This window comes from Harpegnathos saltator, unplaced genomic scaffold (genome assembly GCF_003227715.2).
Source record: "Harpegnathos saltator strain DR-91 unplaced genomic scaffold, Hsal_v8.6 scaffold63, whole genome shotgun sequence".
NCBI classification, from domain to species: Eukaryota; Metazoa; Arthropoda; class Insecta; order Hymenoptera; family Formicidae; genus Harpegnathos; species Harpegnathos saltator.
In genome coordinates this window covers 791,232-815,583 of record NW_020230460.1, presented here as the reverse complement: position 1 = coordinate 815,583, position 24,352 = coordinate 791,232, and the positions used below count along the sequence as shown (strand labels likewise).

Sequence of the window (24,352 nt, the reverse complement as noted above, 5' to 3'; positions counted from 1 at the left end):
ATCAGTAGTCGTGTGCGTGCGCAAAGTTGCCGGGCCGACTTTACAATCGGATAGTTCCCGATTAGAGTTGCAGCTACTCTTTGAGCGCGGTTGCCGTTACATTTGTAAAAAGAGCCCCGGCGGCGCGATGAACAGCGCGAAAATCGCGCTTTGGATGCACGAGATGCTAACCTCGCGCCCGGCGATCAAGATCGAGTAGTTCCGAAGAGAGAGCTCATCGGATCCCTTTTAACGCGCGAGCTTCTGATAAAGGAGTGTTTTCAAAGTGATGATTTAAGAGTTCCATTAAAGTGGCGCGTTTGGCGATTTCTGTTCTCCTCGTCGGCGGCGGGGGGGAGAGGATCCCAGTATTCGACGGGGAGAATCAAACGAGCGTTCCGGAACAATTCGAGCTTGAAGTTACATTTTTTTCGTAAAGACACTTCTTCGCGCCTTCTTCGAGACAAAGGCCTCGCCGTCGTGGGAGGAGCCCTCGTCGAGATGGAAATTATCGGCAGAGACTATCAAATTGTTGAGTCGCGCGCGCTGCCTGCCTCGCGCGCTCACACACACACACACGCACGCACGCACGCACGCACGCACGCACGCACGCACGCACGCACGCACGCACGCACGCACACCCTAACCTCAACGGAGTCGAGGACACTGCCGCAGTACCCCGACCTCGAGTACCGTTCGATCCACGTCTCTCACCAGGACATTATCCCTTATTTCGGGCCCGGGTTCCCGAAAGCATCGAGCTGCGTCTATACGCTGCTCGCTCGTAAAGACGCGCGCGCGGAACGAGTTTACGTCTTTCTCTCTCTCTCGCGCTCTCTCTCTCTCTCTCTCTCTCTCTCTCTCTCTCTCTCTCTCTCTCTCTCTCTCTCTCTCTCTCTCTCTCTCTCTCCCTCTCCCTCTCTCGTCTCGCTCGCAATGAAACCATAGCGCCGATATTAATTTCGCGGGGGGCCCACGCCGACTAATCCCCCCCTCGTCCGTGCCTGGCCGGTTTTATTGGTCCTTAAGACAACGCCCAACGATTTCATAATACCGCCGATCCCAATGAAACAGCACTTCCCGACGATGCGATCGCGCGGCTAAGCAGGCTGCGGGGGCGGGGGCGGGGGGGGACTTTTACGAGCCGGCGGCAATTCGCGAAAGAGTTCGTCAGCCCAAGAAATATTTAAATTCAATCCGGATGCGGGCGCTGTAAACCGCGACGAATCGAGGGAGATTCTCCCCGATAGCGGAGAGGGTTGTACGCGTCCCCTCCTCCTCCTCCTCCTCCTCCTCCACCGCCGCCCCTCGTCGTCTCTGCTGCTGTTCTTTCTCGTCGCTCCCGCTTTCCGCTTTCCGACTACGTTCCTCCTCAGAGTGCCGCAATTATTTCCCGTATACATCGGCCGGATTGTTGAAAGCGATCGGCAACTCCGTCTACATATCGATCCGTTTTTAATGTCACCCTAACCTCACCCCCCCCCCTCGTCCGCCCCAAAGCCGCGGCTTGAAAATCGCGTCGCGTCGCGTTTGTACTCAATCACACTTGAAATAATAGCCTCGTGGCCGGCCTTGAAGCCGCGACGGACGCTCGAAAGGGCAGAGCCGCAACAGGGTGGGTCGCTCGCTCCTATAATCCGTCGGAATGTAACGTTCCTCCCCCGCCGGCCGGGGGTCGCCGCCATTAATCCTTAGGCTGACTTTCTTTCCGCTCGCTGTCGTATAGAACGGGGCGCCCTCGTTATCGACGCTTATCGCTAATAAGATCGCTGGACCGCTCGTTATCGTCGTCGTCGCACTCGCCCTGTCCTCATTTTCGTACGATTGCGATCGTTAATTATCCCTATCGCAGCCGATCGCCCTCCCCTTCTTCCTCCTCTTCCTCCCCCCCCTCTCTCTCTCTGTCTCTCTCTCTCGCGCGCCCGCTTCACTATCGCCACTGCCACCACCACCACTACCACCACCATCACCATCACCACTTCCTCCTCGTCCACCGTCTTCCCCCACCCGGGCGTCTCCGTCGTTCTCCTCGTCATTATCATTCCGGTAATTACCGGTGTATTCCCTTGTTATCATCTTGTTATCGTTCGGCTATCGCGCGCTTCCGCGACGAGCCGGCGCGGCGCAGCGTCTCCGGAGAGGTCAGACCCCGTAAACGCGTGGGAGCACGCCGATAACGAACGCGACAGGGAGCATCGGCCCGCGGCTCAAATCGACACGTCTCTTCTCTCCCCCCCCTCCCCTCCCCTCCCTCTACGCCGCCGGCGCGCGTGCGATCGATACTCGAGCCCGCCGATATCGATCCCGCGCCGCGGAGATCTCCGCATACACAAGTGTGACGACGTGCGCGAGCGAGAGCGTCTTCTCCTCGCAGTTTCTGCACGAGGTGACCCGCGCTCGTCGCTCCTTCCCGTCGTCGTCGTCGTCGGTCACGGTCCAGCGATGTCGCGAGGTGGCGCTAAGCCGCGGTCCGCCATCCGGCGCGGCGGCGAAGGAAGAATCGGCCGGCCGGTCAGCGTGTGTGAAGAAGCGACCGGCAGAGCGCAGAAACGCGGCCGAGAGCGGCCCGTAAGGGCATTAATGCGCCGGAGATTTATGTGGTAACGGCGAGGATGAAATTCCATCGCGGTAGGTGCTCGTATAAGTGGCACGCTGCTCTCGCCGGCGGAGGCGCGAGAGAGTTATGGTTGCCCATACTGATATCCACTATAAACTCCCCCGTCGGCCCCCGCCTCGCGCCAGCCGTCCACCTACACTCTCTCTCTCTCTCTCTCTCTCTCTCTCTCTCTCTCTCTCTCTCTCTCTATCTCTCTCTCTCTCTAACTCGCTCTCTATCTCGCTCTCTACCTCGGCGTACTTAATTAAATACGTATTAAGAGGCTGAGTGTGTTCCGATGTACCGATGTGCGCTCCGCATCGTGGAATAATATATGCTCCAGCGCGCCCGTGCGCTAATTACTTTCTCCCACCGAGGAGGTCGCGACATTTTTACTTTCCCCGCGCGCGCGCGCACGCACGCACGCACGCACACACACACGTACGCACGCGAGTGCGTGCGCACTCGTGCGCGCATACACACCGAGACGAGCGATGCGCGCGAACATTCGCGGGTAACGAGCGAATTCTCTGATACCACGTCGTCATCGCGTAGTCGAGAGAGAGAGAGAGAGAGAGAGAGAGGAGAAAGGGGAGGAAGGAGGGAGGGAGGGAGTAATTCACCATCGATCATCGTTCTAATTACGCCTTCGTTACTCATTATTCATTATGTGCGCGCACATAACGGGTCGGTTGGTCGGTCAGTCGGTCGTTCGTTCGTTCGTTCGTCCGTTCTGTCTATAGAAGAGAAAACCACGGAGGGTCGTCGTCGGGTCTTTCCGTGCCGTTAGCGTATTCGCCCTTAAAGCCCCGCCGAAGAAAGGGCGCTCGTTACGCGCCGCGGGACAAAAAGACACAAGTTCCGAACGGAACGTTCGAATCGGCACCCGCTGAGCCGTAGCGGGAAGGACGATTATTGTTAATTAAGGTGGGCGTGCTGCGCGCGAGCGCGCGAGTGCGCGCAGGTCTCACACTCGGCGCTTTCATGGGCCCGCTCGACAAAGGACACAGGTCAGGGCGTTTCACGAATTCTAATATATCCTCCCGCGGACTCGACGACGTTTCCACGCGGCATTTGCATTCGGTTCGCCGTTACTAGTAGCGCGCGCGCTGTCATAAGCGCACCACTACCACTAACACAGCAACTAGCGTGGACTTATCGGGGCTACGCGCCACGAGGCGATAAAGTACTCGACTTTACGAGCGGGCTCGGGCAATGCGCGATACCGCTCGCGAGAGGGGAAAAACATGGAGATAATGTTGCTCCGCGGTACTAATTGCGACGAAGCAACGTTTCGAAGAGTTTGACTTATCGCCGGGCGGCTCATTATCGACTCGGCTGCGGCCGATCGCGCGCCCTGCCGAGACCGCGGCCAGATATACGCATATTGACTCGAGGAATCACGCAGCCTGCTGAAAAACACTCTCTTGCCTTCTTGTTGCAGAGTCCCAGCAGCAGCAGCAGCAGCAGCAGCAGAACAGGCCCAGTGGCGGGCAGCGTTTCCAGCTCCCGTATCAGAAAGAACTAGCGCAACGCAGGGGCGCTTCTCAACCTATTTCGTGTCGGAAAGCTGACGGTGGGCTCCCCGAGCCCACCCGCTCACTCAGCAAACTGGCGAGCGCGCTAACCGCTGGCATGAACCCCCACCATCCAGGCCACTCCGCAGGCTACCCCCACCACCCTTCGCTCTCGAGCAGTCCGCATCACAGCGGGCCCGGTGGGCCGCATCACGCGTATGGGACCGGCGGCGGCGGCGGCGGCGGCGGTGGCGGCGGTGGCGGCACCACGACCACCCCCGACCTACCCAGCCCCCACTCGCCCCCGCACGCTGCCGGTGCCGGTGATCCCGCAACCCCCTATGCCGCCCTGCAACCTGGACAAGGCATGGGCAGCAATGGGCATCATCACGGTGGTGGAGGCATGATGCCGGATCACCCACATCTCCCTGGACACCCCCACCCGCACATGCCGGGCCACCCGGCGTACCAACCGGTGAATCACAACAACAACTGTACGATCAAGGTGAGTGGATCGTTGTGCGACGAGTGTGTCGTGGACTTTTTCGCGTTGAGAAAGAGAGAGAGAGAGAGAGAGAGAGAGAGAGAGAGACGCGTCTTTACTTTTGAGTTATGAACTATCCGAAATTCTCGCGCGATCGAATAAAGCGGTATAGAGGAGAGAGAGATACAGGTGTTTCTCTCTTACTCTCTCTCTTCAACGACGCGAAGAGAAGAGGGTCTTTCAGAGAGAGAGAGAGAGAGAGAGAGAGAGAGAGAGAGAGAGAGAGAGAGAGAGAGAGAGAGAGAGAGAGAGAGAGAGAGATATCTCGGGCCCCTCGCGCGTCCGTCACAAAGGGCCCAGAAACGCCATAACGTGGGGGTCACAGGCTGCAATTCAGCGGGCATTATCCGTCCACCGACCCTCACTTACCTCGCCATTGACAAACGTAACAATATAGGCATTTATGATGGAGAAATATAATTGAATAGGGGCGGAGGGGCCCGGCGCGGTTCCCTCTCTCGCATCCTTCTGCCTGAACCTTTACCCGACTGCGCCCTCGGTTGTGCTCCCTCCCTCCCATCGCATGCGTTCTCTCTCTCTCTCTCTCTCTCTCTCTCTCTCTCTCTCTCTCTCCCTCTCTCCCTCGCTCTCTTTCTCTCCGCTCCTCAACCGCTCGCTTCCCCGGATCCCGGGTTTCGTCGCTTCTAATGGCCCTCTTCTGTTGACCGTCTCTCAGCGGACTCTTCTTCTGCTTCCTCCGTTTCTTCGGGAACGGTGGTCGTCGACAAAATCCCTAATTTCTAAAACCTCGCATTCCCCGGGACTCGCGCTCTCAAAGCGTCGCTCGTTCCCGGGCCCGTTCGATTATTACTTTCCGCCATTGTACCGTCGTCTCGTGTATTCCCCCTCCCTTCCCTCCTGCTCTCTCGTTCTTCCTGCCGGAGCTTCGGACGATTAGATGCTCCGATTGTCCGCCTTAATTCATCGAATATTCGGAACCTCGAAACACGTATCGTCCGACACTCTGGCGAGCCTCCGGATTTCTGTCCTTTCGTCGTTCTTTCTTATGCTGTCCTCTTTTGCTCTCTCGCTTTCTGTCTCGCGCCAGCACCTTCTCCCTCGCTCTCCCGTCGCCCTTCCCCTTTGCCTCTTTACCGGCCCTTCTCTTTTCGTTATTCCGTCTCCGTCGCTGCTTCTCTTCCTCGTCTCTCTCTCTCTCTCTCTCTCTCTCTCTCTCTCTCTGTCCCACTCGAGCTCGTTGCCTCGTCTGCCTTCGTCGCACTCACGAAGAACCTTCTCCTCGTCTCCGTATCCCTCCGTCATTTTGGACGCTGTGTTTCCGTTCGTCCGCGCGGCTTTGTCGTCTCAAAAATCCTCTTTCGCTCACAATCCTCCGCGACTTTCCGCGCTCCACTTTTTTCCTTAGCGTATTCTTTTTTAATCTCCTCTTTACTCCTTCCCCTCCTTTGTTGCTCATCGCGCGCGTCTAGATTTTCGGGTCGCACCTCCGAAAATTCACCTCGGCTCTCGCTCTCGGCACAACATTGTACGACTCCGTCGTACTTAGGGAACTTGTCCCAGAATATACACCCCTCCCTCGCACCTTCTCCTCGCTCTTCGTCTCCTTCCCATTCTCTTTTTCTCTCGACTGATGCTATGGAAAGGCCCCTGCATCCCGCTGCCCCTTCTCTTCCCCAACCATGCCGCTGGCTGGCTGGCTCTCTCTCTCTCTCTCTCTCCTCTCTCTCTCTCTCTCTCCCTCTCTCCGTCTCTGTCTCTCTCTAGCACACGCGAGTAGTGGGTCCTCCGTTCACCTCCCCTCTCGACCCACTCGGGGGCCCCCTTCCTTCGCCGCACGGATCCCTCATTCCATCCTGCTCTCGCATTCCCCTTCAGCGTTGGTTAGGTCCTTTCTAGGCCTGCTTTTTTATCCCCCACCTACCCTCCCCACCCGAGCACCACAAGGTACCTGAACCCGCAGGCCCGCGAGGCATTCGGGGGGCCCGCAGCACTAGCCAGTTGGGTCTCGACCGCGCTCCGTTTCGTTGAGTCTGTCCGCTCGCTTGCTCGCTTGCTTTCCTCGTGGACGCGCTCCATGACTGTACAGCGCGGGGAAACGCGTCGCCGAAATCGCAGGCGAGCTGTGCCGTTGTGCGTGCGAGGCCCGTTGCTCGCCGTACCGTGTAAACGGGGCCGGCCATCGTGGTATCTCCATGGTCCCACGCGGAGACGCGCAAATTCGAGGAGAAGCTGATCCTTGAAATCCCGCGAGTCGCGGTGGGGGAAAGTGAGTGTGCCCGCAACGGGAACTTGTCGTTCGAGGCCGAGTGATATCATTGGCCGAGTGATTCCGAGATTGTGTTTTCGACGTCTTTCCTCCTCCTCTCTTTATCTTCCTTTATCGCTCCGCGAAGAAGGACACGCGCGCGCGCGCGCGCGCACGCACACACACACACGCACACACACACACACACACACACACACACACACACATACACACACACGTACGCACCAAGTGTAGTGCATCATGGAGGTACATACGCACCACTACAGCACGATCACGTCGCGGATGAATCAGATCAAGTGCTTCCCCGACATCAAGACGGAAATCAAAGTAAGCGCTCGCTCGAGATTTTCCGCGCGCGCGCGCGCTCGCCGACGCGGCAATTAACGCGTTCGTTCGCATTCTATTCGCGGCGCGAGTCGGCAAGACGAGCGTGTTGCTGCTGCTGCTGTTGCTGCTGCTGCTACTGCTGCTGCTGCTGCTGCTGCTGTGCGTAACGTACCGTGTCCGACTAGTCGCATAACTGCACGCGCGTGCATTATCGGCCGCGTGTGATGCTGCATCGCGGGATTATCCGGTATCGATAGACGGCTGATAAGCGTGTATAAATACGCGCGACGGCGAAGGAGAGAGAGAGAGAGAGAGAGAGAGAGAATTAAAGTTAGAGTTATTTCTTTTTACCCCGGAGTTGAAAACCCCATAAAGAATACAACAGTTACAGATGTAATCTTGATATTCTTGCCTTGGAAAAAGAAAGAGATATGCAGAAAATAAAGAGAAACAGAAAAAAAAATAAAAAAAATATGAAAAATATATATACGGGGGAAGAAAAAGAACGTTTGCACAAGTTATGCGTATGGTCGCAATGAGTGAATATAATATAATACAATGAAAGGGAGAGAGAGAGAGGGAGGGAGAAAAAGCGGCGCAGAAGGAGCACCGGTGGGGAACGGGGGAGGATCGGCTGCCGCGAATTAGAATTACATCTCGCCCTCTCTCGTCAACTCAGTCTTCGTCCTTTTATCCTGAACTCGAGCCGATCGTCGGATGCGGGCCGGCGGTGGTGCGCTCGCTCGCACACGTGCGCGACGACGGACGCGAGACAAGAGCTCGGTTATTGTCGACGGAGGAAAATCGGAATCTCGAGGCGTTTGGATTCCGTTTCGCTCACGCGTGCTCATTTTCCTTCGATCGCTCTGCGTACGCTCTCTTTCTCTCTCTCTCTCTCTCTCTCTCTCTCTCTCCCTCTCTCTCTCTCCCTCTCTCTCTCTCTCTCTCTCTCTCTCTCTTGGTCTCGTCTTCCACGGGCGCGCGAGCCGGCGGGAGGACGACGACCAGTCGCGCAAACAATATCGAGACGGAGCTCGATCCGAGGAAGTCGCTTATTCCGCATCGCGTCGAGTTTTTTCGACCGACTCGCTGTCGCGAGCGGCGAGGGAATCGCGCATCGCGAACGCGCGCGCTCGTTTGCGCGGATTTAACGGCGAATCGGGATGTCGGCGGTAACTCGGTATTGAGCAACACTGCGCGAGGTGAAATTAGCGAGTAACTTGTGAATCTGACGAGCGAAGAGTTACGTTCGCCTGCGTGCGTTTGCATAATCGCACGAGTGAGCATTCGTAATAAGCGCGCGAGCGCGCTCAAGACGCCGTGATGATTTAGCGGTCGTTAATGACTTTCTATTTCGCATTAATTACCGCGATGCTTGAATTTCTATTTATAACGGAGCGCAGGCGATTTCTAAAAGCGTGTCGCAACTCGCGCTCCCACACGTGCGCACGCACATGCACACAGCGCAGCTCGCGCACGCGACCTACGAAAGTACACGCTGTATACTCCTTATCGCCGTCGGTACTATCGCTCGCGAAATTGCGCTCGCTTTTCGCGAGCGTAATTGTCCGCCGCCGCCGCACGTCGCGAGCGGCGAAGAGCGGTCGATCTCGCGAGCGATGAAGGAGATCGCGCCGCCGAACTCGCTGTTTGCTAATCTCCACACGCCGACAGAGACGACGCCCCGCCCCCCCCCCCCGCGCGCGCACGCCCCGATGCGTCAGACAATTGTCCGAACGTAATGAAATTTTGCGTTGCAGCAAGAGGGAGTCCCAAGCGCGTCAACGGGTATTCAGCAGTGCGCCGGCTGCGGCTTACAAATAGTGGAAAGATGGCTGTTGCTGGCGATGGATCGGTACTGGCACAATGCCTGCCTCAAGTGCTCGTATTGCGGCACGGCATTGGCAGAGATCGGCCAGTCCTGCTACACCAGAAGCGGCATGGTCCTCTGCAAGAGCGACTACAGACGGTGAGTGCCGAGAGAGAAAGAGAAAGTGTGTGTGTGTGTGTGTGTGTGTGCGTCCATACCATGTATTAGGGGTGTGACTTACTTTTGAGGGTTATGCGAGAGGCTAAGTCAGTTTTATCGAAGACAGATCCAATCAGAGCTATTGCCCGAGCAAAGAGTTCTCAGGGCCATCCTCATGAAGCATAAGGCCCCGATAAGGCCGAAAGTAGGATGCCCTAAAGAGAGATGCCTCATTATTATCACATCAGGCCCCGAGATGAATCTTTTAAGGATGTCTTAGATTTTGCGAAATACTTGGATTTTAGAGAGGTTTTGCTTTGGGGAAAGCTGAAAACGGCCTTAGAGGAATTTTTTTCGAATGCCTTAGGTTTTACGAAATAACGCTTTAACGTGGAAAACTGTAGTAGACCTTAGGAGGATCTTTTAAGAACGCTTTAGATGTACGAAATCAAGTTTTGTTATAGAAAATTAATAAGATCTGAAGCGTGTAATAAAATTGTCATAATTTAGTGTTGTTTTAGTATTGTTTTAGTAGGTACACTCTATCTGGTTCTTTTAAAGATCTTCTAATTATACCGCAATTAAAAACAAATTTTATTAGTTTTATTAGTTGCCATATTCATTAGTCTTTTCCGAGGATTTTTCTAGTATTGCCTTCATTTTGAAATGCAGCAAACTTTAATCGAAACAGTAGCAGAATTTTTATGTGTAAAGAATGCTATATTTTGTTGTATAAAGTATGCTATATATTTAAAATAAAAAAGTTAGTAAGTTAAAATTAAAAACTATATATTTAAAATAAAAAATTCTTGTTGCATATTAATAAGGTTATAAAGACATAAAGAAATTACAATCTAAATTTCTTGGAATGAAAAGAACGAATATTTTTGCTCAAGCAATAATAAAAATATTTCTTTATAAGGCTCTATTAATATTGCCTTGTCTTTCTATCTTTACTAGGGCCCGATTAATGTTAGGGAAAAATAATCAGGCTCTTACCAGAGCCCTGTTAATATTTCTACTCGAGTGTTTCTTAATGCTTTAATATGAATCCACGATATTTAGTCACTTGCTGACAATAGACGCAGTAAAAATATCGTGTTGATACCATCTTAAAAATCAAGTTTCCTGAAGAACATTTTCGACACGTGTTGCTTTTGTTTTTTAATCAGAAGAAAACGGCTGAAGGTCTTAGAAATCTGATAGAAACTTATAGTAATTCTCCATCAATTGAGACACGCGAATGTTGGTTTGGACGATTCAAAAGTGGTGATTTCAATGTTAACGGCAAAGATCGCTCGGGACAAGCAAAAGAGCTTGAAAATGCAGATTTGCGAACATTATTGGACGAAAATCCGGCATAATCCGGTTCAGGGCTTGCCAGAGCATTAAATGTTGATCGTGCAGTTACTACACAACAGTTACTAAACGTTTACATGATATGGGAAAGATTGACAAAGAAGGAAAATGGGTCCCACATGAATTATCGGAAAATGCCATTGCGAGCCGACTGAACATTTGCATTTCGTTGATCGTCGGACAAAATTGAAGAGATTTTTGTATCGAATTATTATTGGGAATGAAAATGGATCTACTTCGATATCCCAGACAAAAAAATCATGGGTTGATCCAGGCGAACCAGCAGCACCCACTTTGAGGCGCGATATTCGCGATTCAAAGGTATTGTGTGTGTGTGTTTGGTGGGATCAAGAAGATGTTGTGTACTGTGAACTGTCACCGCTGATCGCTATCGACAACAATTATACAAATTGAAACGATCACCAATCGCGAGTAAACGACGCAAAGTGATTCTTCTTCACGACAATATTCGACCTCGTGAAGCAAACGCTGTGAGAGCTAAAATGGCAAGTCTTACCGCACCCCGCGTATTCTCCAGACATTGCTCCATCCGATTGTCATTTGTTCCGGTCGATGCAACATGCTCTAGAGGATACACACTTTTAGAACTTCGGGCAAGTACGAAAATTTGTTGAACCTTGAATCAACTCGAAAGAAGAATCTTTTAATAGTCGCAGAATTCATGCCGGAGTTCTTGCCGGAAAACAGTTGTGGAAAACATTAGGAAGACATTTTGATTATCGTACTCGTTCATTATCTTGTTTAAACAAATCAGTTTTGGAGGAAAAAAAACCGTGAAAACTAAATCACGCTCCTAATACATACATTTGTATCCCCTCGTTTCGTCGGGAACGCGAAACTGCAGCCGCCCGCGGCTGCGATTAATTAACTCCGCCGAGAAGCGTTTCCGCAGCGAGTGTGCAAAGACCGAAATAAGTGTCGAGCTCTCGGGAGCCCCCGCCGCGAGGGGAAGGGCGGGGGCTAGAGAGAGAAGCGCGTCCTCAGGATCTCTCTCGGTGATGAGTCCTCGGTTGTTGTCGCGCGATACGAGCAGTCGACGAAACACGCTGCTTCTTTCCTCGCTTCGTATCGCCCGCTTATCGCCGTCGAAGAGTTAATGATAGCGATAGCCGCTCGCGAATACCTTGTAAATTATCGCTCCCATTAAATTAGATGCGTCACGGCGCGACGCGGCAGCGCGCGAATATCCTCGGCTGACCGGCCGGCGGGCGCACGCAGGCGCGCGGAAAAGCGCGCCACGCCGGGCGAATCGCGCCCGGCGTCTAATTTCTTGGAACTAATAACAACGCCCGTCGCTTCGTTATTATTAATAAATACTGTTATTGTGCGGCCATTACGGCTAATTTATCGTGGTACTTGGCCGCGCGCTCGCGCCTTCGTTTACGCCGCGCGCGCGCTGGGATTCCTGCCGACCCGATATCGTGCAATCAACATTCCTGCCGTGCAAAATAACCGCGGACTAGGAAGTCCCCGCCGTCGTATCTCGCGCTCGTATTTGCCATCCCTCCTCCTCCTCCTCCTTTGAGTCTTCCTTTTTCCTTTCAATTTTTTATCTCGCTCTCTCTCCCTCTCTCTCTCTCTCTCTCTCTCTCTCTCTCTCTCTCTCTGTCTGTCTCTCTGTCTCTCTATTTAATATCTCGGCCGATTAATACCTCCGGCGCGCCGCTTCCGCGTCGTCGGCGACGTTGGCGAACGTGCAAGACGAGGGGCGCAGGATCGCGCGCGCGGTTTAGAGACCCAGACAACGAAAATCCGTAGAACGCGGGAGAATGCGGGGAGGAGTGAGCGAAAAGAACGACGCGCGCCTCGCGCGATTCGTGGGCCTCGCGGAGGGCCCGGAAAAGGACGAAAAGAAACAATCGCGCGACGTTTATATTTAACGAGCGATCTTATCTCGGGGAAATTTGCATCTCTCGCATTTGCATCCGCTCGTCCGATTGAATATTCTCCGTGCATAAGAGTATATCGTTACACCGATAATGAGCGGACTGGAAATTTATCTCGATACGATTACCGTATTACGCTCGACGCAACGCGCACACGCACGCACGCATGCACATACGCACGCACGCACGCACGCACGCACGCAAATATCCTTGACTGCGATATCGCTCATCGACGACGAGCGGGCGAGCGAGCGCGATTCGAAACTACCGACGACGGCCGCGGCCGCGCGCCCCGCGCGGATGAATATGCACCTAATCGGCGTGGCCGTTCCAAATTTAGAGGGATTCGAGGTCAGAGCGCAATTTAATGAGAAACAGACGCTGAACTTAGTTAGTCCCACCGAAATAGATCGGCACAACCTGGCCCGGCCGCGCGCGTACCGGAGGTAATGGAACTGTCAGTCCTTTTTTTACCCCGCCAACCGGTTATATCCGCGCGCTCGCGCACGCGCGGGAGCGAGAAGGAGCGAGCGAGCGAGCTAGCGAACGAGTGAGAGAGAGAGAGAGAGAGAGAGAGAGAGAGCGAGCGAACGCGCGGAGTGACATTTCTTGCATTTCGCGCCGCAGTTGAGCGCGCTGCTTGCGTTTTTACATTTCGTAATGGCGCGGCGACTGTCTAAAATGCGTCATTGCGCAACGAGAGAGCCGCGCGCGGTCCTGCGCGATTGTTCCGTGCGATTGTTCGCGCGACGATCATCGGTACAGCGATGTCGTCGATGTATACTTGAGATTCGTCGCTCGCTCGCTCGCTCGCTCGCTCGCTCACTCGCTCCGTCCTTCCTGATCGCGCGATTGCTATTACTCGGCCGTAGCGCACGTACGTCCTAATCTGTTGGCATAGTCGAGCGATTTGGTCCGGCCTAGTATCAATATTTGACTACGAGGCGCCTCCGTCCTCCTCGGGACGGCTCCAGCGACGTCGTCGTCGTCCTCGTCGTCGTCGTCGTCTACCTCCCGATGGCCATCGGCCTGCCCACTTCTCTCCTTCGGAAAATCAGAGCACGAGGAAAAAGGACAGAGAGATGGGGCGGAAGATTCATTTACCAGACGCTCTAGCGGGGAGCATCCCCTCGGGCGTATAAAAATTAATACACTGCAGAACCCGCGCGCATAGCGCGGGATAGAACCGGCATGGACGCCCTGGTGATAACACAATAGACGAACACAATACAGAATACAGGAATATAGAAAAAATACGCAGGAATATCGAAACGCGAGAATCGACGTGCGGCGCGAGAAAGAGAGACAGAGAGGGGGAGAGAGAGAGAGAGAGAGAGAGAGGGAGGGAGAGGGAGAGAGAGAGAGGCCGCGAACGCGCGTGTTTATCTCTGAAGATCGAGACCCGAGAGGGCAAGATTGTCTCGCGTCGGTGATACGGATTAGAGGCTTGAAAGGGGGAAGGTGGGCGCTCAATGATTCGAGGATAATGAGGCTGAAAGGGAAGACAAAGAACGCGTCCGCGACGCGGCCGCGCCGGGGGCGAAGAATTAGCGGACAAATACGCGAGCGAGCGAGCGGTCGCCGCGTGCTTGACAGCGGCCGCGAGGCTGTGCGCGCGCGGTGTGCCAGGCTCTCGCTTATGATCCCCACTTGAGGCAACGGCACGCGCTTCCGCGGCCGCGCATTCAGTGCATCATATCACTCTCTAAGCGCTTTATACCCCGCGCTGCGGAGCTTTACAATCAAACTACTGCCGGAATTGAAACCAACCCGGTTGTGTCTCGCAACACCATCGGGTGTCTCCCGCTCACCCGCGCGTGCGAGCGAGCGGAGGCGACCGCCGCGGCCGCCTCCTCTCTTCCGTCGAAAAGAGAACGGTGGATGTATATCCGCACGGGCCGAGAGAGAGAGAGAGAGAGGGAGAGGGAGAGAGAGTGGATAGACAGATGGATGGAGAGGATAGCGCGCGCGGTGCGACTCGGAAAGATAGCCTGGGCGAGGGGGTGGCTGAGGGCGAGGCGAGAGTGAGAGAGCTGGAGCGAGTGAGGGGAAGAGAGAGAGAGAGAGAGAGAGAGAGAGGAGAGAGAGAGAGAGAGAGAGAGAGAGAGAGAGAGAGAGAGAGAGAGAGAGAGAGAGAAGGGATGGCGGTTCGTTTCTTTTGGATTCAAGGAATGTTTCAATCAGTTTGATTGAAGGGCTGAGCCACGGCAAGAGGGTAAACTCGATTTACAGCCGTGTAGGAGGGAGGGATGGCGCGGTGGACCAGGACGAAACGGAAGGAGTGGAAGCGGGCGAGCAGGAGAGAGGGCCGGAGGAGAGAGAGGGAGAGAGAGAGAGAGAGAGAGAGAGAACGCGCGTAGTCGGGGGTGGATGGTGGGTGCCACAATCACCGAGATGCGTCCAATCACCCCCAGCCCCCAACGCCATCGGGTTTCGGGCGTACGGACGACGAGGGCTGAAGGGATCGAGGAAAAGGGGAATGACAGAGAGAGCGGCCAATCATCGCTCGGCTTTCCGCTGGAGCGACGTCGTCGTGATGCTGGTTTGTCCTAGATGTGCAATCAGACGGCTTCCAGCCCTCTCTAGCTTGCTCCGCTGGCTCCTTCTCCCTCCATCTTTCTGGCCGAATACCAAATTCCAGCAATTTGGTAGGTAGGTACTTTGTTGAATCAACATGATTGGGCTTGACGGAGCCCGGCGACGCGCCATGCCGCGTCGCGCCACGTCGCGCAGCGCCGCGACGACAAGCGACGCGACGAACCGACGACGACGTCGACGTCGACGTCGACGTCGACGAAGGAGGGACACAGACCCGGAGCTCTCCGAGTCTCAGCGAGACTCTTTTCCGAAAGGAGCGAAACGCCTCGTCGATGATCGAGCGGGATCGTCGTCCCTTTTGATTTTGATTGAATCCGAGCCAAACTCGAACGGAACCATCAACGGTAACGCCAATGTGCTGCCGCTCCTGGTATAACCGTCGGCCCACAGCTGCTGGAAAACTGAAGGATAGAAAGAGAGAGAGAGAGAGAGAGAGAGAGAGAGAGAGAGAGAGAGAGACACAACAGACGATATAAGAAAGGAAACGTGCGAGCGAGAGTGATAAAACGCCGTATTTCGCCGGCATCGATAATAACGACAATGCGATGTTATAGAAGGGCGAAATTAATAGCGGCGGTAACAGTAGTAACGTTGATAACACTGAAGTAACAGGAGAACGACAGAAAGACGGCCCTCCGCGCGCCCTCTCTCGATCGCGTGGGCGCGAAAGAGAACACGGCGTATTTTCCGCGCTCGATTCAGCCCGCATCGCAAGCGCGAGCGAGCGAGCGAGCGGGCGGGCGGGCGGGCGAGGGGAGGAAGGCACGTACGGCGAAGAGACGGTAGATCGCCGGAGGTGCTGAGGGAAAGCAAGAGAGAGAGAGAGAGAGAGAGAGAGAGAGAGAGAGAGAGAGAGAGAGTGAAGGAGGGGTCGGCGGAAGGCGAGAAGCGTGGAGCGCACGACGGGGGTGGGCGGGCGGGTGGCGCGGCAGCAGCGGCGATAAGGGGTTCATTAGAGGCAGTTTATTACTGCCTTTGAAGTCTCTCGCGTGTTGCCGTTAAGTCGCTCGATATCTCGTAATATCTCGCTCTAATCTCGCGAGGAGAAGTTAATTGCTACCTTCACCCCCGCCTTCACCTTCTCTCACCTCCGCGCGACCTACGCGCGCGCGTTACCCACGTCGGCCGCCGGCCTCCCCTCCTCCCCTCCGCCGCCCCTCCCGCCCGCGGCTCCCTCGCGACACATGTCGCCTTTACAATTAGACGCTTAATTCGGGTCACCGCCGGGCTGAAATTTTCACCACCCTCCGCCAACGCCCGCACCACCTCGCCGCCGCCGCCGCCGCCGCCGGCCGCTTCGACCGCGGCGACTCGAGTCGGGAATTTCCCGCCCTTGGTCAGCAGCGGCGGCGCTGCCGCTCCTCGAACTTGGTAATTCCTCAGTTCGACGAACGCGCACGCGAGCGGACACCCAAAAATGCTCTCGAAACCTCGTCGCGCGAGCAGCCAGCCACCCCTCGGGGTATCGCGAGACGCGCGACCGGGGGACTTAAGCGCAGCTGATGATTTAAGACGACGACCCTCCGCGTGTCGCGCAGCTCTCCGCTTCGGAAACGCGAGGAGCTCCGAGAGAGGATTTACGCGTGCGCGCGCGCGCGCGCGAAGCGGGAGCCATTTACTATCCATCCCGACCGACACGCCGTCGGAGTGTTAATGGACGTTGGAAAATTATGGATATCTTTGATCTCCGCGAGACTTGAACCCTCGCTCGCCGTGCCTTCCGCCGCGCCCCGCGCCCCGCGCCCCGCGCGCGCTCTCAACGATCCTATCGATTGCTTTTTTTCCCTCCCCCGGCGCGCCGCGTGCCGCTCTCCTCCAGCGGTCTCCGGCAAACTTTGAGTGTACTCTCGTACACTCGGGGATAAATTTGAAATTTTATACACACCCACGCGCGCTTCCGAAAGTCCTCGGCGCCGCGGAGATTGCAATATCGCGCCGGCGCGGGCGCCGCGACAGTCGGAATCGCGTGTCGCGGGCGTCGCAGCTCCGTGGCAGCGACGCGCGTAATTATTGTAATTTTCGCCAGCGGGAAAGTTGGCCGGTTGCAGTTTGCATGGGCGAGTCGCGCGCTAACGAGCGGCCGGCCGACAGAAGGAGGCGAGTGTCGCGGCGACGATTATCGGAGTGATACGCGAGGTCCGGCTCCTTGCAACTCGCTCGAAACCCCGTGATCGTCGTCCTCGTCCTCGTCGTCGCCGTCGCGATAACGCGCCGCCGTCTAATTGAACACAGCGGCCCCTCGCTATGAAAGCTCGGCGGCGTCGTCGACGACGACGACGACGCGCTTATTTAGCCCACCGCTCGATATTATTATCAATACGCGCGCGGACAATAAAAAAAGTACAGAGCGGCGGCAATTAAAGAAACCCGCGAGAGCCCGCGGGCCGCCCTTTTCCGGGGGAATACCGACGTGGTGAATTACGAGGATTATTTCGCGTCAAGATCGCGTATGCGCGGCCGAGGGTGCTCGCGAGCGAGTGAGCGAGCGAGTGAGCGAGCGATTTAATCGAGGCATAATTCGGTCATTAAATCAATACCGTTCGTTACAACCCCTCCCCAGACAAGATTACGCGGGAGGACGAGAGGGAGGGCGACCCGGGGCCGGGGGGAGCAGCGGGGGACGAATGGCCGCGGCAAATAGAGAGGAATTAATCCGTTCAACTTGACAGCGATTTCACGGGGGAAATTAAGAGAATACCGCAGAAGGTGGTTACGCTGCTGCTGGCGGCGGCGGCGGCGGCGGCGGCGGCGGCGCGTACGCGATGATAGAGGCTGATTCACGAAATGTTTGCGCGATCTCGCGATATTCGCGTTTGACTCGGCCAGAGTAATGATATTTGAACAGGCCGCCGTGTGATCCGACGATGTTGCCCGAATCGAAGCGGAGGACGGATAAACGTAGGAGGAGGAGGAGGAGGAGGAGGAGGAGGAGGAGGAGGAGGAGGACCACGGCGAGCTCTCCCGCGGCTTGCTTCCGGCTTGTCCGTCCGCGGTGTGTCGAGCGGCCGATTTATTAATCGATCGAACACGACGAAAACTCCGAGCGACGGGAACGCGGCGCGAGTGCGCGGTGGGTTTGATATCGCAGGGCTCAAGAGAGGGGGGGGGGAGATCGAGAAGTCCTGGAGGACAGAGGAAAGAAAACAGGAGCTCGCGAAACCCGCGCGAGGCGGCAGGTCCGACCTCGAAACTCGCGGTCGTCGATGAATTGGTAATCGAGAGAAAGCGCGCGCGAGCGGGACAATACCGTAACGCCGCGTATATAATTGTAAATGAAGTTTGGATTCTTCTTTGAATATGGACTTAAAAATTCCCGGCCACACGACAATGGAAAGGAGGTGAAAGTAACGGCGGTCGCGGGAGAGAACGAGCGTCGTTCGCACGCGTGCACGTGCATGCGACGCCGCGGCATAATATTGGCGCAACGCGTCGCGCCGCCACTAATGGATCGCGAAGTAACGGCTTGGAAATTAAGAGGATAACGGAAGATAACGGACGGTTCGCTTCGGCGAATCTTCGGCCGAGCCTTCGGCCGAAATTGGGCGGCGCGCGGTGCGAGTCCGTCGCGCAGTTAACGTCGAACTTGCCCAGACGTTAATCGCCAACTTCATGCAGCACCCTGAGAGAGAGAGAGAGAGAGAGAGAGAGAGAGAGAGAGAGAGAGAGAGAGAGAGAGAGAGATGTTGGTTGACTGAAAGAATTCTCCGGTGAAGTACAAACGATACGGAAGTTCCGGCCGGAGTAGTCAGAATTCGGCCTAAATCGTCAAGACTCTCGGTCCAGCTCGGACAGGATTAGGGATGCGATGATTTCTCAAAATATCGATAACGATATTATCGTCATTCGGAACCGTCGATAACGATAATATCGATAATTTTGAAAAATATCGATATTTATATAAAAAAATGTATACATATAGAGGTGTAAAAGGTATACACGAAAAATTTAGAAAGATCTTTTAAAAATTTTTATCTTCATATAATTTATTGTCATATTCTTATTAGAAAATATATAATAAACCGCAGTCATTTGCCGGAGATACATCGCATACATGGAGCAAGAGATCTATTACGGTTCAACGATTGAGGTGAAAATGATGAAAATGAGCGAATTTACTAGACATCGATCAATTACATAATATATATTCCAGTGAATTCACTCACTCTTTTGTAATTTTCATCTCGGTCGTAGAACCGCAATAGATCCTCAGAGCTGTAACTGAAAAGTACGAAATATCGGTAAAATTCATATCGATTTTATCGGAGACAAAAAATATCGATAAATATTCTATATTTGTCTCGCGATATATCGATATTTCGATATTATCGATTTATCGTTGCATTCCTGGACAGGATTCTGCAATTTTCAGTCGGAACTTCCGAATCGTTCAGGACTTGCGTCACCAAGTCAAGCATCTGTCTCTGTGTATAATCGCTCTCTCTCTCTCTCTCTCTCTCTCTCTCTCTCTCTCTCTCTCTCTCTCTCTTCGCACATAATTAGGGTTGCCAGATGCGAGATGACTATTTCCGGGATATTTTTTAGGCGACGGTTGAAAAATAGGTTGTTGGAAAATTTTGGTTAAACTTGAGAGATAGAGAGGTAAGAGACTGCTAAGAGATGCCGTCTGTGCACTCGCAACAAACAAATGCGTGAATCAGGTACCAGCAGAGAGAAGTTCGGACACGAATACAGTGCGGTTGTATTTTTTACCACGCGAAGTGGCTTAGTCGACATCAGTTTTCTTAGGCGGCACGTTGGAAAATCCGACCTTGTAAATCGCGGTGACCGCTCTCAGGTTTATCTCTGGTGCCACTTAGAAACATGAACGTTATGATTATGATTTGTGGAAATTCTGATTTCCCGGGACAGAAAACTTAAATTCCTGGACACCGGACAAGCTTAAGAATTCCGGGACGTTCCTGGAAATCTCGGCCATCTGGCAACCCTACACATGATGTTTACCAGCCTCGCTCAGAATGTTTTTCCCACAAAGCCTCATCTTCACGGGCGCGCCCGAAGATCAGCGCGTGTACTTGCTGCGAGCTCGCGCTTATTTCTTGGCCGACAACTCGGCGGACTGGCTCGCAACGGGGAAATCGCACGATCGGAATGAAGACATCCGCGGGCGGAGTCACCAAGTCGTTCGTAATTAAACACAACGAGACAAGCGCGAGCAAAGGCGCGCAGGCGGATGATTCGCTCCGCAGGATCCGCCGGCGCTTTGGTCTCCTTTGAGGTAACATTTTATGCGTCGCGAGCGGAAAACAAGCACAAGAAGGTCCGTTTCACATTTATCATCGCCGAGATATTAGGTGGCGTTTATGCCGAGCCGCGTTGCGTTGACAAGCCGGCTTGCCCCCTCTCCTTCTCTCTCCCTCTTTGAGAGTTAATAATAACCAACACGCGGTTCAACGCGTTTTTAATATTACGTTGATCGGCTCGGGGGAGAGGGAAAGGGAGCGAGAGGGAGGGGAATGAAACCCCTCGCCGCTGAGGAATATCCGAATCAATTATCGGGCTTTCAATTATCGCGATTATTCCGCCGCGGTGATTCTTGATTTTATTTATTCGCGGTTATCTTTCTTTTTCTTACCACTCGTCTCAGAGTGTTTCCTTATTCAAAGCTTGTTTCTCAAGTATGGCGGTTTAATCGCGCGCGGGTGTGTGCCCAAAATCTCTCCCTCCCCCCTCTCCTCCTCCCCGCGATCTCTCTCACGCCCCCGCCGCCGCCGCCGCCGTGGCTCTCGTCGAGGTTTTCACGAGGAGAGGCCATCCGGTAACTCGGGCGGATTTATTTTCGGAGTACAAATTACTTCTTCGGCGCGGATCGACCGTCCGACAAATCGAGCATTCTCGTGGAAAAGGACCTAATCGCCAAAGTAAAGCCCGCATTAGGCGGGCGCTCGCCGGTGGGTAGGTAGGTTTATCTGCGATCGAAATACACGCGGCGAGGAGAGCGACAGCGGAGGGGGGGGAGTGGCGGCGGCGGCGGCGAGCCTTTTCCACCCGCTGAATAATAAATGACGCGCGATCGTCGTGCCTCGAAACGTATTTGTCCTGACGTCGCCCCGGTGTCCTTTGACAAAACCGCTCGATAATGTCGATACTCATATTCCGCGCGTAACTAATCCCCCGCGAAACGTTCGTGGAATCAACCAACCAACCCCGGCGAAAGCCGGGGAGGCGCGCGAAGCGGCGGGCGCAGGAAATTCGCAAAAGAGAAAAAAAGCGTCAAGATATCGAGGGGGCGAAAGCGGTAACAACACTCGGGGTGTCTGTCGAGCGTGATAAATTTCGCGCGATCGATACACACGCATATATCGAGCGGGACATGACGAATCACTCGCGAAACTAATCGAGCCGTGCCCGACTTTTCTCGGCAGCGACGGAAGAACGTGCGAAAAGTAGAAGCTGGATTTTGAACATCCCGCCGGCAAATCTGGCCGGCCGAGTCGCGTCTCAGCGAGCGTCATCGTCTCCCTCTTAATTATCTGAACCCTTTGTTGCACATTTTTTTCTAATGAATATAATTTTGCGAAACTCGTTACTCCGGGGGTTTCTAGAGTCGCTGAACGCAAGTCCGGTGTGAAAAATACGAAATTCAAAATGGCAGATCCAATATGGCAGAAGAAATTTTCAAAATCGGCTGAATTCGCTCGAAATTTGTTACTTAAGGATTCTCGAGATTGCTAATTACAAATTCGTTATTGAAAATTCGAAATGCCAGAGCTATAACGGATATATACGGCAAGTTTCGGTTGACATCGGTCAGGTTTGCCCGGTTCTCAAGCGCGCCATCAGCGCTTCATGTTTCATTTCTATAATTATGTTCGCCATATGAGATCCGTCATTTTGAATTTTGTATTTTTCGCACCGGATTCGTATTCAGCGATTTCAAAAACCCTCGAGTAACAAGTTTCAAGCGAATTCGACTGATTTTGAAAATTCCGTCCGCCATTTTGAATTTTGTATTTTTCGCGCCGGATTCGTCTTCAGCGACCCCAAAACCCCCCTCTAAATAGTGATTTTGAAGTATACGTTATTGCTTAAAATTTCATGTAAACGAATTTATTCTCTAAAAACGACAGTTTTATTCAGTATATGCTTATCAATAACAAATTACTTACCCCAAATGACTATAAGAGTATCGATGTATCAGTTGGAGGAACATTTTAGTAGTCCAGCAATATCAAATATGCTCAAGTGTAAAGCAGTACGTGCAAAATTTAAATTATTGGAAAAATAAGCTGGGACGATAGGAGAACCACTATGTAGCAAAGGGTTAATCGAGGAGACTCCAAACACGCTCGGATCGCGGAGCCTCCTCCGATCACTCGCGATCGGGGCAGTCCCGCGCGTTCCGCTTCCAGAGCGGAATCGCCGTTTCTCTCCGCCACCGCGAGGGCGCTGCTCGCGCGCGATTCATTAGGCGCGAATTTGCACATCGTCGCGCATTGATGAATCTGCCCGACGACGGCGCGCGGCCGAGAGAAGGAGGAAACATCGGCGGGCAGAGAGCGAGCGGATCGCCGTCGCGTGGATTAAGAGAGCGCGGCGGCGCGCGTTAATACGCGCGAGCGGTTTTTCGCAAATTGCAGTTAGGTGTCCCGCTACGTTTACACGCGCCACGATAACGATGCGTTCGCGATCGAGCCGTGGACGCGAGAGAGGAGGAAGAGTAGCGTGGGGCAAAGAGAGGGTGGCATAGAGAGCGGCAGAGAGAGATAGAACGAGAGCGGGGGGAGGGGCGGGAGAGGATAACGCGCGGTCCGTGTACGGCCGATGATAAGCCGTTTGTATTTCAGCCGGCGTTATCGATAATGGAAGTCGGAACGGGTGCGTCCGCCTTTTTGCGTCGGAGCGTCGAAACGAGTTCGACATTCCTATTAATCGGCCGGCCAGTTTTGCGATGAGTCGTCGTGTCGGGAAAATTAAATAGACTTCCTGACAGCGGCGACGACAGCGACGGCGGCGGCGGCGACGGCGGCGGCGGCAGCGGCGGCGGCGGCGGCGCGAATAGTTTTTCCAACAGCGTGTAGCCCCGCGCACTAACCGCGCGTGATTCCCGCGAATTGGTCTCAACGCGACGAGCGGCAATTGATCGTCGCTCGTCGATCACGCTCTCCTTCCTCCGCGAAGGATCTTTTCTCGCGCGCCTGTTTTGTAGGTCGTATTTAAAATGTTCCATGAAATTTCCGCGAGTAACTAAACGCGGAAGAGCCGTCATCGCATAAGCTCCTGTCTCTCCTCTCTCTCTCTCTCTCTCTCTCTCTCCTCTCTCTCTCTCTCTCTCTTTCTTCTTATCTCCTCTCTCTTTCTCCTCTCTCTCTCTCTCCTCTCTCTCTCTCCTCTCTCTCTCTCCTCTCTCTCTCTCCTCTCTCTCTCTCTCTCTCTCTCTCTCTCTCTCTCTCTCACGCGCACCTTCCCACACTTCGAGGCGGCACCGACAAAGTTGGCGAGCGCGCACGGCTTATCGAGCGCCGCACGGGGGCTAATAATAATAATCCTATTTCGCGACTGCGAGCGGCATAGCAAATAGCCGCGCGATGCGAATCGACGAAGCCAGAGGGAGACGAAGCACGAGGAAGGGGGGGGCTGGAGGGGGCTAGACGGAGGAACAAGAGACGACGAGGGGGCGGGATAGCGAACAGGTCAGGGGTCGTTCCGATGGGAGTTCGGGGGTGGTTGTAGCGTGTACCCAACCTAATAACCGCGATCAGCCATCGCTTATGTGTACCTAATATATCAAATTATGGCCGCGTGCCTTGAATGACAAACCACCGTGCTAGACATAGAAAGGGGAGGCACCGACGGCCGGAATATCTGGATGTCAGCCATATCGGCCTTTGAGGAAGCCGCCTCTCTCTCTCTCTCTCTCTCTCTCTCTCTCTCTCTCTCTCTCTCTCTCTCTCGCCTCTCTCTCTCTCTCTCTCTCTCTCTCTCTCTCTCTCTCTCTCTTTGTCTGGCGATCCACATATACACCAACAACTTTGACAAGCCCGCGCGCTGTTTTTCACCAGAGAACCACCATCTCGATGTCGTTCGCGAACATTCGTCTCTGAAATTTTGCAAACGACCGCCAAAAAAAGTCCTCTCTCTCTCTCTCTCTCTTTCTCTATATATCTATCTATCTATCTCTTGATTTTCAAAGACCGCACAATCGAGAGAGAGAGAGAGAGAGAGAGAGAGAGAGAGAGAGAGAGAGAGAGAGATGGAGAGATAGGACGAGAATCGAGCGCGCGAGGCTCTAACGACTTTCAGTTCCTCCAGTTCCTCCATTATTTGTTCAATCTCGCGCGTCGGCAATTTATTCCGCGCTCTTTAATTAT

The 24,352-nt window shown here is 54.0% G+C and overlaps 1 protein-coding gene across 2 annotated transcripts in view; it reads left to right on the top strand.

The window, feature by feature from the left end:
• The window catches only part of LOC105189610 (LIM/homeobox protein Lhx9), a 111,885-nt gene that overhangs the window by 66,134 nt on the left and 21,399 nt on the right, over positions 1–24,352 (top strand). For both annotated transcript variants that reach the window (XM_011151837.3, XM_025304607.1), the window contains exons 2-3: positions 4,020–4,597; positions 8,951–9,159. In XM_011151837.3, the coding sequence (XP_011150139.2) occupies positions 4,211–4,597; positions 8,951–9,159 (596 nt within the window). In that variant the 5' untranslated portion in view covers positions 4,020–4,210. The remainder of the gene's footprint in view (positions 1–4,019; positions 4,598–8,950; positions 9,160–24,352) is intronic.